Source organism: Globicephala melas, chromosome 3 (assembly GCF_963455315.2).
Source record: "Globicephala melas chromosome 3, mGloMel1.2, whole genome shotgun sequence".
Taxonomy (NCBI): domain Eukaryota; kingdom Metazoa; phylum Chordata; class Mammalia; order Artiodactyla; family Delphinidae; genus Globicephala; species Globicephala melas.
This window is the reverse complement of record NC_083316.1, coordinates 69,329,345-69,345,751: the sequence shown is the minus strand read 5'-3', so window position 1 is coordinate 69,345,751 and position 16,407 is coordinate 69,329,345. Positions and strand designations below refer to the sequence as shown.

The following is a 16,407-nucleotide window of genomic DNA, read 5'->3' as shown; positions in this document are numbered from 1 at the left end:
GGGCGTATACTAAAAATAGTTCTGTAATCAAACCAAGATTCATTTCCCAAAAGTAAACTTTTAGTAGAAGGAATTTCAAATAAAAATGAGGTGGTGCTTTGGTTTCTAAATGTGATCTTACAGGAGTTACTAAAAGTATCCTGTGTTAAGCACTTTCTGGTTTATAGGAATAGTTTTGTACTGTTATTACTCCATGAGACTCTCAGAAGTGATAACATTTGCAAACTTTCTTTCTAGACTCGCTATCCCATGTTGGAGAATCCAGAGATTTTGAGGAAAACAGCTGATGACTTTCTTAATAGAGTTGCACTGACGGATGCTCACCTGTTATACACACCTTCCCAGATTGCTCTGACTGCCATTTTATCTAGTGCATCCAGAGCAGGAATTACTATGGAAAGGTATTACTTTGTGTTTTAACTTAGATTAGACTCAGTCCCTCAGTTTATTCCTTCCTGGAGTACCAAGTTTTTAAGTAAGGTTCACTTTGTAACATTAGTCCTTCATATCTTCTGTGGTTGAGGGCTGTTGAGGGCAGCTGAGGGAAGAAATGGAATCACCTTTTAAGGAAATATTTAAAAATTCAGTAAAATATTTTTGAGCTAAGAGGATCCATTTATGACTGAAGTAGAATTAAATCAGGTGATCCTCAAAAGACTGATAACAGCTATCAATATATGGCAAATTTAGAAGTTTTATGAACTGGTAAGCAGCATGAGTGCAACAAATACGTCTGCCTTGTTTTATCATTAATCTCCTGCTGTGGAGCATGTATGGCACATGGAATTCAGTAAAGATTTGTTGAATGAATAATACTTTAGGGAATGTCCAAATGAATCTTAGTGAGCTACAGATACTAATAGCTGATACATAAGTGCGCACTGAGAACCAGGCTCTGTGATAAGCACTTTACATGAATTAAATTCACTTGATTCTTACGATAATATCTTGTGCGAAGGTTAATTACATATCTATTATATTCATTTATAACTAACTCAAGCACAGGCTAGCAGTAAGTTAGACTTTAAAAATCTTCACATTTAATTTCTTTCTAGCAATTTCATTTCTGTATACCTTCAAAGCTCTGCTTGATTCATTCATAGAAATAGCTGAGGAGGAAAGATGATAAAACTTTCTGAATTTAAACTTTTCTGCATGTTTGTAATCCCTCGTCTGTAATTTCATAATCCATTGATACAGTGGCAGGAAACATGAACAGATGTGATTTAGTCTTTATTCAACTGAATGGGAATGGTTTTAGGTTTCTTTGCAGAAATATTAATGTTACTGATTACATGATACTGCCCCAGAATATCACTGAAGTATTTCACATTTCATGGTATATACACCATGTTAAGTTTCTAAGACATGAATAATTCTGAATTTCAAAACAAATCCAAGATAAATGATTGTGGGTTTGTATTTTGTTTAATTTATGGTATGACTCTTCTGTATAAACATAGCTCACCAACTGTATATAAGTATATACATTTAATCCCAAAGTGATCTATACCTACATTTATTTACTAAGCAAACCTTTATGGAGGCTTTTTTTTTACATTGCCTTCTATGTACCATGCACTGTACTATACTGTAGAAATATAAGAATGAGCAAGCTATCCTTGTAGGAAGGGTGGCCATACAAATTGATACCTATGGAGTTTGCGGGTTATGGAGCTTCCATAGTGTAAGGGAAAAAGCCTCTTTTTCACAATTCAAACAACCAGTTGTTTGCTTAATCTGTTTAAGCATTGTATCTTATGCAGGTATATGCTAATTTTTCAGTGGTGAGATTTTTCTTATGTCAGTAGAGAGGGATGAAGGATCTTAAGGTCCAAATTAGAGTGTATTTCATCTTAGAAGTTTAGTTAGTTATAATTTCAGATAGGCAGGTGAAAGTGAAATTGTGGTACCTTGGGCTCATTGCAAATTGAATACACTTTTGTTGCATTCCCAGGGACTATAGACATTTGGGCATTTTTTTCCCTTGAGGAAATGCTTTCAAATCATTTTTAGCTTCTGAAATCCTTTGCAACTTTTGAGATACATGGAAACTGCCTTTATATTTATTACTGATTTCAAAAGGGGGGAGTCCTTGTGCTGTTGTTATATTCTGAATGAGGCTTTAAGATTATTAGTCATAGAATGTTACACTGTTGTTGATTAGAGGTTTCTTCTTTTTCATTGGATTTAGAGCTTTATTTTGCATCTCCTAGTTTGACTTCTTAGGTAGTGAAAAAAAAAAAAGATGTCAAAAGTGTGAGGAGTTTTAGGGAGAAAAGTGAAAGGAAAAAACTAATTGTTATTTTGAATTACTGATAACAAGAAATGTATTAGTTGTTAGGGGAGGTATTTTTATTTATTTATTTTTTTGCGGTACACGGGCCTCTCACTGTTGTGGCCTCTCCCGTCGCGGAGCACAGGCTCCGGACGCGCAGGCTCAGTGGCCACAGCTCACGGGCCCAGCTGCTCCGCGGCATGTGGGATCTTCCCGGACCGGGGCACAAACCAGTGTCCCCTGCATCGGCAGGCGGACTCTCAACCACTGCGCCACCAGGGAAGCCCTAGGCGAGTTATTGATTTCCATATCTAAAATGAAACTCCCACAATAGACGATGAAGATGTAACAGCAAAGGTAGTTATCAAAACTTTGTAATGTAGTTTAAATGATTTTGATAGTTTAAAAGACATACAGCAACAAAATTTCTTAAAGAATCGTCTTTCTAATTTTTGTAATTTTATTTCACCCAAGAGAAAAATTAATAGCTTTTTTTACATTCATGTTTGAAAGATTACGTTGCCTTGAGAATCTGTTCACTTGGGCTTTTATCAGTTATAGATCAAGTTCAAGTATATAAAACCTCAGAGTAACTAAAAATTTAAAAATAGAAATTACATTTTTATACTGTCATTAGTTCCAAGAAAACAGATAATTGGGCTTTATGTACATTTATGGAATAGTATTAACACCTTTGATCTGGACTTGATGCAAAAAAGATGTAATAGATTTGTAAAGCGTGGGGTGATGTTCTTATTGGTTTGAATACCTGTTTGTCCCAAGAAGAGCAATTATAGTTAACATGGACTTGATATTAAGGGGAGAGAGAATCCTTACTAGTGCCAGGTTTTAGCTCTGCTGCTACCTGACTTTATTCATAACTTCTCTGTCCCTGTGACTCAGATTCCTCACCTGTAAAATGAGTGAGATTAAACTCATAGGTCTAAATATTAAACACTTAACATTAAAAGTATTGAGTATTGCTCCTGTTAGTTTCATATCATTTTTTCTCTGAATATATTATGGAAATTAAATTAACTTGAACATTAAGCGTTTTGAATCTAGTATAAATTGTAGTAAATCCTTAAGACTGTAAGAGATACAGATTATAGTTTAGTAGAGTTCAAAGTATTGTTATTTAACAGTTTTAAAGTAAATTTATTTAAAAACTGATCTTGATGAAATGAACATGGAGGAAAATAATTTATGATGTCATATTTTCTCAAGATGCTATATGTGTTCAATAGATTTAAATTTTTTTCCTTTCTTTTCCAGTTATTTATCAGAAAGTCTGATGCTAAAAGAGAACAGAACTTGCTTGTCACAGTTACTAGATATAATGAAAAGTAAGTAAAACAGAACACTTTATAAAATACTCTTCTATCACAAAGCTACTTTCTAAGTAAATAACATCCTGGTATTTAACTTGAGATAACAGATTGTTGTTTAGATTTACTTATATTCAATTACTGTATCATGGAGGCATGAAGGATACATTGGTGAAGAACAAATAGAAGGTACATGAAAGAAAGTAGTTTTTACACAGAACTTTTTAGGAAAGTGAAAATATAATCAGATTCAGAAAGGATTGAGATTCAAAACAGGGTCCTTTTAAAATATACCCAAATATGATGAGCACTGAAAAAGATCTCAGGGAATTAAAGCCTAATTAAATTTGAAACTTCCATTTTGTAGGTAAATTAGCTTTAACTAGTTAATATGTGTCATTTGCTAGTTCTGCCAGTATTTTGAATTTGGCCCAATGAAACTGATTTCAGGCTCTTGGGCTTCAGAACTGTGGGAGAATCCATTCTGTTGTTTTAATAAGCCTTACTAAGTTTGTGGTAATTTTTAATAGCAGCCTCAGGAAACTAACACAGCTCCTCACAACAAAGAATTATCCAGCCCAAACTAGTGTCAATGCTGAGAAACACTGTCTTAAGGGTTTTTTTTCTTCTTTCACTTTTTAAAAATATAGTTGGTTTACAATGTTGTGTTAGTTTCAGGTGTACAGCAAAGTGATTCAGATTCCTTTCCATTATAGGTTATTACAAGATATTGAATATAGTTTCCTTAGCTGTACAGTAGGTACTTGTTGAGTCAGAACCTCCACTAAACTGGTTGGCTAGGTTAGCCAGTCCTTTCCATTTTCATACTTGCTCATGTCACGCTGCATGCTCATGGCTACTAGACTACTCGTTAGGGTTAAAAACAGTGTGTTTGTTTCCAAACCTTTTGTGCCAATGTCCTTGTTAATAAAATCTGTGGTTTAAATACTGAATAAACCAATAAAATATGAGATTGAATATCTTGATCTTGGGTGACAGGGAGTACTTCTTACATGTTTTATGTTTCAAAAGTCAACATGCTTCAGGGTGTGGAAGTATCATTTCTTATTTCTTTCCTTGAAATGATCTTTGATGCCTTCCCTCTTTGAGAAAAATGGATTTGTGATTTATGAATCATAAGGTAGGTTTTCAGTTATACCACTAGAGGGTTCACTTCCAAAGCTAACTGCAGTTTGGCCATAGACATTTGGATCAGGGAATTTAGTAGGTAGAAGAGGTCTTAAAGGTAACTCACTGTGCTCATTTTATAGCTGACAGTTTTATTACTGATTTTGTCTCAGTATCTTTATTTTATTCCATTTGTTTTAGTACAAAATAAGAATAGCTCTTGATAAAACACTCAGAGCTTTAGCGATATTAAGGTATCTTATTCATCATTTTTCACACAAAGATATTGTCCTAAGGGTGTTAAGTCACTAGTATTAATTCAGTTGCAAACACTGCTTTATTTGCATTATGAAATAAGTCACTCATTTGGAGCACGTGGCTGGTTAATAGTAAGCCCTGGATCTCTCATCATTTCCCTAATAAATCTTGACATGTTTTTACTAAGCATCTTCCCTTCATTACATGTTATGTAATAATGGTTTTCTTTGTAAATAAGTAGTACACTCTTGGCCTACCATCTGTAGGATAGAATCTTATGAATCTGGTGGGTGGCAGGGAACAAAGCAAAAAGTGACCATGGTAGGATTTAAAAAAAATACTGACTAGTAGAGCATGCTTATCTTTAGGCTGTACATGATGTGGGCTAAGCAGCAGACAGCTATAATAACTTGAACTAGAAGTATGGTGTTCAGTGGATTTTAATGTGGAACAGTATTAATCCTGGTAAGAATAATCCCATTTCAAGAGTGTTTTTTGTTCCCAAAACTAGATGGGAAAACATCATTCAACTCCCTTATGAGAACAAGGCTTTTTATTATGTGGTATAAATGCTTTTTTTATCTCCACATAGGTATGAGGAACTTGGTAAAAAAATATGAACCACCCAGACCTGAAGAAGTTGCTGTTCTGAAACAGAAGCTGGAGAGATGTCACTCTGCTGAGCTTGCACTTAACGTAATTACGTAAGTAGATGTGAGACTGTTAATTCGAGAATAGATACAATTGTTACTGTCTCCAGCTTGTCTTTAAATTACTTAATTGGTAAATGTTTGCTCATGTGGGGAAAACTGACTTACCCATTAAATCAGATTTTTTTTATTGACTGGAGATTTCTAACAGGATTAAACACGAGATAATAAATTACGAATTTCGCTTTCATAGTACATTCTGCTCCTGCTATGACTAATGTGTTCTTTGGCTTGTGGGCCCTGTCCTGTTCTGTTACTCCTTGTGGGGTCCCGTGGGCAGTTTTCCTAGGGAATTCCTGCACCTCTTCTTGCCCTTTTAATCTTTCGGTTCTCTGTAGGTCTGGTATCTCCTCTGAAGAACAAGTATACTGTTCCACACTTATTTCTGTTAGCTAGGGTGGGGAAACTTGGCATATTTTCTCTCAGTGGTAACTTTATATTGAAGACAGAACCAATAGGAAAATGTGCTGTTCGATCTCTTCTTGCAGCCATAAGGAACACTGTTAATGTGTCTTACTGATTTGTAGGCTGAATGTGGAAATCACCATTTTCAGGTTCTTTATGCTTTGCAGTTTGAAGGATCTACTTAACCCTTTTAGACATTTAAAACAATTGAGGATATGGGCAGGTATAGGAATGGTAAAACTATTATTTTCTATTCTGTGGAATTCATTCTGTAAAATTTACTGGGGGTTAGCTCTGGCATCTGAACAGTAAGATGCATTTGAGATGTTTTTGATCTCTAATCGGGGACTGTATCCTATTGCATAATATATGAGAAGCCAGAACAGCATTCCAAGGTCTTCAAATCAGGTACACATGACTCAAATTCTTTAACTATAAAGTTGTAGTAGGAGAATATCCAAGGACTTATCAAGTGTGCAACATATGGGACTATATATTTGTAGCTGTAACTGTAAAACATGGCTTAGCATAGAACTTAAAATTGGTAAATTTCATTCCTGGGTTTCAGTGGTAACTAAGAGGAAGGAAGGAGTGGTGGCAGAGAGGTAAAGAAAAATGTTGACTTTAATGAATGAAAGTATTAAAGCACTGATCTATAATCTCTTCACATTGATTTTGAAATGGGCTTAGACCAGGCGTTGGCAAACTATGGCCCATGGGCCAATCTGGGCCACTACCTGTTTATAGTAGTAGTTTTATTGGAACAGAGGTACACCCAGTAGTTTGCATTATTGTCTACTGCTGTTTTCACACTATAGCAGAAGAGTTGGGTAGTTGTCACAGAAACTGCATGGCCTACGAGGCCTAAAATATTTACTCTCTGACCTTTTCAAAGAAAATTTTGTCAACCTCTGAATTAGACCACTGAACTATTAATCCTACCCTTCCACCTAGGTAATGGACCATAATCCAAAATTCCTAATTGCCAGAATTTACATCTTACTCCAGGTGACCATTTGCTTTGCACTGTGTCAAGCAAATCTTGCATATCTATGAGTACTTGAGGGGTGCTTCTCAAACTGTCTGTAAAGGACTGTTGGTTTTCTTTTTAACCCATTACAGACCTATACTTCTGTAAAATATAACCACCAATTACTTAGAAAAACAAAATAAAAAGACATAAAAAATAAGCTTAAATTTTATTAGAATCAACAGTCATAAATTTATCAAATTGCTATAAAAGTTTCTAAACATACACTTAATTTCTGTACTTATTGCACACTGGAAATGGTTCATGGAGCAGCAGCATTGGTCCATGGACCACACTTATTAGTACTACTTCAGGGTAAAATATCTTTCCTTGGTCTTTAAAATTCTTTTATCTTTTTCAACACACAATAATATATTGTCATTATTAAAGCCAGTTAATACAGGTAAACCAAAGTTCTCTTTGACCAAAACCTAAATTCCAGTTTCAACTGAGAGGTAACATATAGTTGGTGTTTTACCTTTGCCAGGCTTTTCTCTGTGTATGTGTATATGAAATAAGTTTTCTTTTCATTGTTTTCATATAAATTGTATAACATTTAATAGTATCAATCTTTAACTTTTGCCAGTCTGGGTGAAAAAATAGTATCATGTTGGTATTTTAATTTGCATTTCCCCTAATACTTTGAAGCATTGATATTTCTGTGTTTAACAATCATTTGTGTTTCTTCTGTATTGCATAATTATAACCCGTGCCCAAGTTTCTGGTGTTATTTTCTTGTAGTTCTTTTTATATACTCATCTTTCTATATATATCATACAGCTATTTTCTTCTATTGTTTCTTTCACTTTGTTATTTAGGCACCTTGTCTTTTGCTTCACACTCTTACATCTGAACACCTTTCTTACCCTAAATTAATCAATATTTTATTTTGCCTTTTGTTCAGCTGTAAAAGCAATTTACAATTGTTTGTGCCTGGTTTGAGGTAGAAATCTCATAATATTAATTTTTGTTCAAATAAGTTAACTGTTGTGCCAGCCATTTAAAAATATTTCATGATTTTTTCTAGTTATTTTAAATACTCATTTATTACAGATTAAATCCCTATATATACTTTGTTGTTTTTTGCCTGTCTGCTCTGATCATTGGTACTTGTAACTCTTTGCTGATAGTCAGCCCTCTGCATGTGCAGATGCAGAGCACCAACTGTCCTGCTGCCATTTTATATAAAGGACTTGAGCATCCAGGGATTTTGGTATCTATGGGGGGTCCTGGAACCAATCCCCCTCATACCAAGGGATGACTACCACACTTTTAATTACTTAGTTTACATATATAGTATGTGTTTTGATGTTAAGTGGGACGAGCTCCCCATGCTTTGTTCTTTTTCAGATTCTTTTGCTATTTTTGCAGCATCTTTCCCAGGTCAGAGTTTGACTTGATAAGCTCCATGAAAAATTTTTTAGAATTTTAATTAGAATTGCATTGAATTCAGAGGAATTTGAAAGATATTGTCTTCCTGTCCATAATTTTTCACCTCTTTCCCTTTATCCAGGCTTTGTTCTTCAATAGATGTATCTCATAGCCTTGTTAGCTTATAGATTCTGTTGCCAGTATAAGATTGCTTGTTGATGGTTGCTTAATTACAGGAAAAAGAGGAAAGGTTATGAAGATGATGATTATGTCTCAAAGAAATCCAAACATGAGGAGGTATGTTCTCCAAAGGTAAATTTTAAGTTATCATTGCTGTATATTCTGGTACAACCATAATGTTAGGATTTTACTGTTCCAGAGTGCAAGCATTATAGACAGAGGTGTTGGGTATTGGAAAGCTTTCATTTCTTTTTTTGCATCCTTTATGTACATTGTCCATTATTAGAGGAATTTTTCTCACTTCTGTCTTGGCCTGTTCTGAAGCAGTATAATAATTACTTGATGAAGAATCCCTCCTAAGGTCATAGAAGGCGGTAGGGATATATTTTTAGATCTTCAAGGATTCTTTTCCTACCTTGTTTAAAAAAAAAATTGTACCTGGCAAGTCAGATAACAATGAATAATCAGAGGCAGAAGTTCACAACTGTAACGTTTATTCCTGTCACTGGACTAGTCTGGTGAGACCATGCCATATTATTATAAGGTTAAACTGCTACACATTTTCCTGGTTTATTTACCTTTTATAATCAGCATAGCGAAAGGAGAACATTTTCCTAAAGGGAGGCAAGAAGGTAAACAGTACTGGTTATGCTTCAGTATAATGTTATCCTTATAACATTTTCTTTCCTTCTTAGGAAGAATGGACTGACGATGACCTGGTAGATTCCCTCTAACCATCCGAAATTGATTTGTCAATGCTAACTACTCAACAGAGGGATGAAGCATATCTGGCATTTAACTTTAAAAATGAAGTAATGTGAAAGCATCAAAATATATTAAACTTTTCTATTTATGTTATTTAAAAGTTTTTCAGGGTAGCTTTATGTGAAATAAAACATCTTCAAAGGAGCCAGAATAGCACCTGGTTTGGGTATTCTTGCCCCACCATGACTAATATCAAATCAGTCTTTAAATCAGTCTTTCTGTGGTAGCCAAATTAAAGCTGTAATTTATTTGCCTATATTGTTTATACAAGATGTCATTAAGCAAACTTATCTTTTTCTGAAAAGGCACCACAAAAAACAAAACTTAGTTACTAGTCAGTTTTAAAAGTGCTAAGGAATGTTGGCTACTATAGCATTTATTCAGTTATTTAACTGTGATCTTACTCAGTTCCTAGAGTTGGAACCAAATTATGAAGGTCTGTCAGATTGTTTCTGGAAAATGGGGTTGAAGGAATTCTGGGAAACTCAACTGCCCTAAATCTGAGTTTTACAGATGCAAACCTCTCCTCAGTGCATCCCAGGATGTACTTTTCCATAAAGTGTAGGTACCTTTTAATTACATTTCAGTATTTGAAGGTAGTATTTATGTATATCCTTTAATAATGCTTTATATTTTAGGTTTGCGTTGTTTTAATTTCCTTCTCACTGAGGAATAAAATTCACGAAGTGTGATTTTATAAAAGTGGAGGGGAAGAAGCCGAAATTGACAGTCCTTCACTGCAGTCCCGGTGAAGCAGTGGTCCGAATTTATCTTGTTTCTTTTTTAGGTCACTAAAGTTTGGCGTCAGAGCAATCTCTGAAAATTTTCCTACCCAGCCCCTTTAAAAAAAATGTTTAGAGGTTTCATTTCATCATTGACCAGCTAAAAGTTACTCCAAGGCCTACAAAGGTAAATAATGACAAGTTTCCTATTCCAGCTTAAGAGATAATAAGCATGTCATTAAAATTTTAAAAAGCAGAGTGTCTTTAGGTTTGTGGGGTTTTTTTTAGAAATAAAAGGCAGGAGAAGCAGTTCAGATTGAGAAATGGCAGGTCAGCATGGTTAAAACTGAGATGTGAGTAGTGGGAGAGAACAAATTGCTGAGCACTAGAATCTAGACCTTTTTGCATATTGCTGAAATGTTTTCGGAGATGTCCATATCCCTTTTAGTCTATCCTGGAAGGAGACCAAATGGCATACTATTGTCTAACTGAAAAGCAGAGGGGAAAATATGGAATTGGGTTGACATCAAGAAAAAGCACCTGGTGTGTGTGTTTGTGTTTTGCTATCACTGTTCAACTGTGATCGCAGCTACTTCAGGGCTAGCTACCTCTATATAAATAACAGCATTTAATACTTGCAGCTTACTGAGGGTTCACAAAATTTCTGCATAGTATAGTTTTAACACTTTGTTTCTTCCTGTATTTTAAGCATTAAAGTGTTGCTCTTAGAACCTAGGCCTTTAGAAAATTTTTTTTTTTAGTGGGGAAATGCTTTAGCCAGTACATCCCTGTCTGGCTCGCCTTGTATGCCGTCCCTACCCTGCACAGTTATGGGAGGGAAAGAATCGTTAACAAATACATAATGGAATCCTTCAAAAGAGACCATCAGCCAGAAAAACATCTCAAGTTTCATCTCCCTGGGCCTTGCTCTGGTACTAAATTTGAACTGCCCCTAAAAGGAGGAAGAAAATAATGAAATTAAATGTTTAGCTATATTTAGACAGAAGTAATCAGATATTTATGATATCCCTTGGTTTTATTTTAACTTAACCCTTGTGAATACTTCACAAAAATACACATAGAGAAGCACATAAAACTATACAGTCAAACTAAATATCCAGCAGATACAACAAGTAGTCAGAAGGGCAAAGATGGATAGCTGTTCAGTGGCTGATGAAATTGTTTGCATAATTTAAAAAATCAACTTGGAATTAATGAATACTTTCAATGAAAGCATTCTAGGGTTTTTAAACATATATAAAAGAAATCGGTAATCTATAAAACAGTTGAATGGGTAACATGCATTGATCAGTACACAGTGACCAATAATATTTATTGAATTCAAACTATTTACTGTTGTAAACATTTAACAAAAAAGCATTATGAGATCTAAATACAGTCTTTGACAATTCGAACAAAATAAGTGGTATGTTTAAAAAATAAAGCTGATGAGCAATAGATCCATTCTATATATTTTCTTTCAACAGTTCCAGCAAAGAGAAATAGCAGTTATTTTAAAAAAGTATACAGCAAAGATTGTTCCTATTGTAATGGTAAACTCTGGAAACTGTAAATACAAATAAAGTCATTGAACAGTCAAACGGTCATATTCCTAATTCAGGAAGAAGTAACAGTAAGAGCAGTCTGCAATCCAGTTATACTCAATTGTCAACAGAGAATGCTTTCTTTCATAGTTCTGTTTCCAAGAGACAGCAAAACTTTGGCAATTGAATGTATTGAAAATATATTTTCCAAGTTCAAGATACAGTCATAGCATTGTGTGAAAGGTGATCTGTACACCAAGGCTCAGAGGTTGGTAAAGATTCCATATGTGGAAAAAGTGCAAATATCCTGCACAGATAGCTTACAAAGCTGCTGGCGCAGTTACTCACCAGCAGAATCTCGAGTTTTGTTTGCATAGTTCACACATCACTGGAATGTGGGAAGGTGTGCTATTTTTTGGCAAGAGCAAAGGAGACATTATACTGATGTGAATTACCATGTTGGGCATGCTGAATCCATGCAGAACACTGCGGCGAAGGCTGCTACCTGACATCATTAGTTTTCGTATACTGGTTTTGTTTTTGCTGAAGCAGCTCTGTTATAGCCAGAAGCTTTTTCAGTACGTGCTAGACAAGGAAAAACAGTATGAAAATAATTAGTAAATAAATGAAAGCTTGATCAAATCTCAGGGATGGGAACCTGGATTTGAAAAAAGCCATATAAATGCAAAGGAATAAATAAAATATTATTACCATTCTACTCAAAAACATAAAATTGTAAGTATGTATCATTCAGCCCTTGACTAGGTCATATTATTTTGGTCGAAATAGAAGAGAATTTTTGTACACTAAACAGAAACTCGTTTGCGTCTGGCATTTCATACCTACTTAGGCCAGAACACTCTGTAGAATAGAACACCTTACAGAAGAAAGATTTATCATTATAAATGACACATCTTAAGCCCTATAGGAGCACATGAGGGCAGTCAGGTTACAGCCTAATAATTCTCCAATAAGATTTTTTTTTAATACTTAAAGCAAGTCAGTGTGGCAAGAAGGCATTGTACATGCCAAGGGCATATAAGGGGGTCCATGGCACATATTCTGCATAAGTTTCTCAAGTGACTGGAACCTAAATGATCCATGCTGTTATCTAAACTCGAAAAACCTTGAGAATTTTAGAATCTCAGATTGAGAACTCAGAATCACCACTCTCAATGTGTTAATCTCTTCTATAAGGTCCTTGCCAAATGGTTGGCCACTGTGGTGACGGTTCTTAGAAACTGCCATTTTTGATAAGCTCTTCTAAGGCCACACTAAACAATCTCTGGATCTGGAGCTTAAAATATTTACCAATCTTCCTGAATAATTCTCGTGTGTTTGACAGTTTGAAAAGTACTTGGCCAGGCACCATGTGTATGACAGAAGAGACAGAAAAAGCCACATCACTACTGACATCAGTAGCTCACTTACCATTTTCATACATGCCACTGAAGTGCATGAACACCACTTTTCAGTAGAGTTCACATTAACTTAAAAGCAAGATTTGACATTTTGCAGTATGAAAAATATGTAATCTTAGTCTGGGCTCATTATTCCTGTTTGCTGAGATCTTTGTGGATTATGATTCAGATTCTCAAAAACAATATAATAAGACTAATTCAGCTATTTATCACCTCCCAAAGAATCCTATGTTGACATTCTGCTTAAGTGTGAGGAACATCATTGTTAAAAAAGGTTGGCAAAAACCTACCTGCTGTGCACCACGCTCATTACTGAGCGTTCGCAGTTCATCTGAATGGGCCACACAAATCTCATGCAATGCTGCTAAATCACGGGAAAGGTCAGTTCTAGAATGCTCTGTAGTGTCCGGAAGTTCAGGTACATTCTTTAAGGGAATCATAAAACTGCATTTAGAAATACAACTCTTTATAATCTCTTCTGAAAAGATCCTAACTGGTACAGTAGATAAAATTTAACACATAATATTCTCTTAAAATATTCTTAAAATTCAACTTGATAGATTTTGTGACCTCAGTATTCACACAAAACCAAGTTTCATTTTCTTCAACCACACGGCAGAATACTGTGCAATATTATTTTTTTAAACTGGAACATAAATAATGCAAGCATTAACTGCCAATCTGGATTAATGCAACCTAAACTTAAAATTCCTCCACTCCTTCAGACTGAGTTTCATTATTAAACTACTATAGTTTGTCCAAATTGATCAGCATATATAAATAAGAGCTACATTACAAAAGCATTGATGAGAACCTTTCAGGCCTATAATTATCTGTGGACTCTGCCCAAAACACTTGCTAATGTGTAGAAATGATGTGTTAATTATGGTATCTTTAGATAAGGTTCATAAAGTAAATTAGTGCCAATACAGTACTACCAACTTGTTATAGTAACTAAGTATTGATTTTATTTTGAGCACTGGAATAAAATTTAACGCGAGTTTAGATTACCAGTGGTTTTAAGCAAATCTATTCCTCTCCCTAATGGTGACAATATTTGCTATACACTCCTAAAAACTGCAAACACTCAGTTTTCTATGGTCTAAAAAAAATAATTAGAATATAATTCATTTTTTTTCAGTGAATGAAGGCTTCTAGAGATGGGATGCTTCTAAAGATGCGATGAAAGACAACCACATTTGCCTTTAAAGAGTTTACAACCTAGTAGAGAAGACACAGACTAGATGTAAACTGATCACAGAGTTACATATATCAAAGGATATGCAGGATACTTAGGAAGCAGAACAAAAGGTATTATTTAGTTCAGGTTTAGGGCTCAGCAAAGCCTGCCTGAAGGAGACGTTTGAAGTGAGTCTTATTTGACTTATATAGGTGTAAAGCAATGGAACAGTATGAGGAGACTGGAAGAGTATTATAATGTTGGAATTCTAAGCAATCTGAAAGGCTAGATTGTGTGGCATAACTAGGAAAGTGATAGAGAAAGCTGGACTGTAGACATGTGATTATGGAAAGTAAATGGAATCCTAATCTTGAATCTACACCTAGAAATGTGTCTTGAGATAAACTAGCTAGCCTTAAATATTGGACAGTTTCATACAACTCCTTAAACATCACTATAGTAAAAAAAAAAAAAAAATTTCATCATGGACCAACTATATTTTTTTGGTAATCGGAAATATTTATATGCTTCAAAACTTCTCAGGAGTTCACATATAGGAACATGATGGCCATTTAGCATCTGCTCCTTTATTTCTCAATTTCATTATCAATATGGACCAACACTATAAATTTCTTATACCTGAAGCTGCAAACTAGGGGCCCACAGGCTGTCCTGACTGGTTTGACTGTACAGTGGTGTGGTGGTTGTTTACTTGTGCTTTTAAGTGAATCTGACTGTATTAAAGCAGAACATTCTCCTACCCTAGCATTCCCTAGTGCCATACACCTGGCTAAATTCACATCTCTTTTCTGGTTTCTATATATATGAACTGAATTGCTAATAAATTTATTTAGTTTTTAATTGATGCAGTATCTGAAAATCTATAACAAGAAAATTTAACTTTACTAAGAAATCCAGGGTCTTAAAAATTATTTTTAAAATCCCATTCTTAATTTTATAATCACAACTTATTTATAAATGCCTAAGTAAGGCATATGTAGTCCCACTGAATGAAGTTTAACACCAAATCCATGTATTTTATTCTTAGAAAAGCCACAGGAACATACATTCTCCAGTCCATTTACTTATTAAACTGGCCAGAACTATGGGTTATCCATCTTGTTTCAAATTCCACACAGTAGCAGCAAAGTTAAAGTAGCTAAAGCAGCAACAGAATGTCATAGTGGTGAGGTGGGACAAACTAAAAATTGACACAGGCAGTTCAAAAGCCACAGTCCTCTATTCTTGGTGTAAATCATTCAGTGTAAGAATAAATTGTTATAATTATATCAAATGAAGTAATTTGTTTAAGAAGGTAGACAAAAATATACAGCTTTTTTGTTTTGTTTTGTTTTAAGCTCTGGATAGAAAAGCTTTCTAAAGGTTGTTGCTTCAATGAGTTATACTCAGCTATATTAAGTATAGATGTCAAAGTACTTGAAAAATTATATGCATACCCCAAGTTCATCTAAAAACATGATCATACGATGTTTGTTACTTTTGATGAATGGATTGACACCTTCCATGTAAGGCTCCTAAAAATATAAAAATAAAAAGCTTACTATATATGCATCAGAAACATTATCTGGTCCATAACAAAAACCATACATGTAGCAAAAATTCTTATAAATCAAATTATCAGTAGCAGCACATTATTCATAAGAATTGACGTAATTATACAATGACCATATTTTTCCTTCTAATATAAGCAAGCAGCTATTCTGAGGAATAGGAGTATGGAGTACTTTAATAAACAAACAAATTCTGGATGAAAAAAAGCACACATAGCCTAGCAAACACAATTTCTTATATGTAGGTCATTCAAAAATAATTAGTGAGAAACTGTCAATATTTGCCAAGTACCCAGAGGTTATTAGAACCTAGCAGAGAATATAGGGAATTAAAATATAGTGTGGTAGGGACTGCAATAAAAAATTGGTACTCATAACCTGCCTCAGGGTTCAGATGAATTCAAAAGCTGAGTCATACTATAAACTGCTTCATTCTAAAATCTTAAACCGATTCGAAAATATGCTATGTTGTAAAACGGGGAAGGGTTAGTATTAATACACACTCTCTTAAAATCA

The 16,407-nt window shown here is 34.6% G+C and overlaps 2 protein-coding genes across 6 annotated transcripts in view; one reads left to right on the top strand and one right to left on the bottom strand.

Annotated features, from left to right (window-relative positions):
- The window catches only part of CCNH (cyclin H), a 30,747-nt gene extending 14,876 nt beyond the window's left edge, over positions 1-15,871 (top strand). The window contains exons 5-10 of one of the 5 annotated variants that reach the window (XR_004037326.3): positions 238-401; positions 3,554-3,624; positions 5,585-5,696; positions 8,745-8,820; positions 9,384-9,500; positions 10,241-14,245. Coding sequence is in view for 3 of the 5 variants with exons in the window: in XM_060295987.2 (XP_060151970.1) it covers positions 238-401; positions 3,554-3,624; positions 5,585-5,696; positions 8,745-8,865 (468 nt within the window). In the remaining 2 variants the exon portion in view is untranslated. Of the gene's footprint in view, positions 1-237; positions 402-3,553; positions 3,625-5,584; positions 5,697-8,744; positions 14,246-14,281 lie in introns of those variants that run through there. The other 4 variants (XR_009563407.2, XM_060295988.2, XM_030847197.2 and 1 more) reach the window with 4 other exon arrangements.
- The window catches only part of RASA1 (RAS p21 protein activator 1), a 108,855-nt gene continuing 103,939 nt past the window's right edge, over positions 11,492-16,407 (bottom strand). Inside the window, exons 23-25 of the mRNA XM_060295986.2 lie at positions 15,778-15,855; positions 13,431-13,565; positions 11,492-12,304 (exon numbers count right to left, since the gene is read on the bottom strand). Coding sequence (XP_060151969.1) covers positions 12,221-12,304; positions 13,431-13,565; positions 15,778-15,855 — 297 coding nt within the window. The 3' untranslated portion in view covers positions 11,492-12,220. The remainder of the gene's footprint in view (positions 12,305-13,430; positions 13,566-15,777; positions 15,856-16,407) is intronic.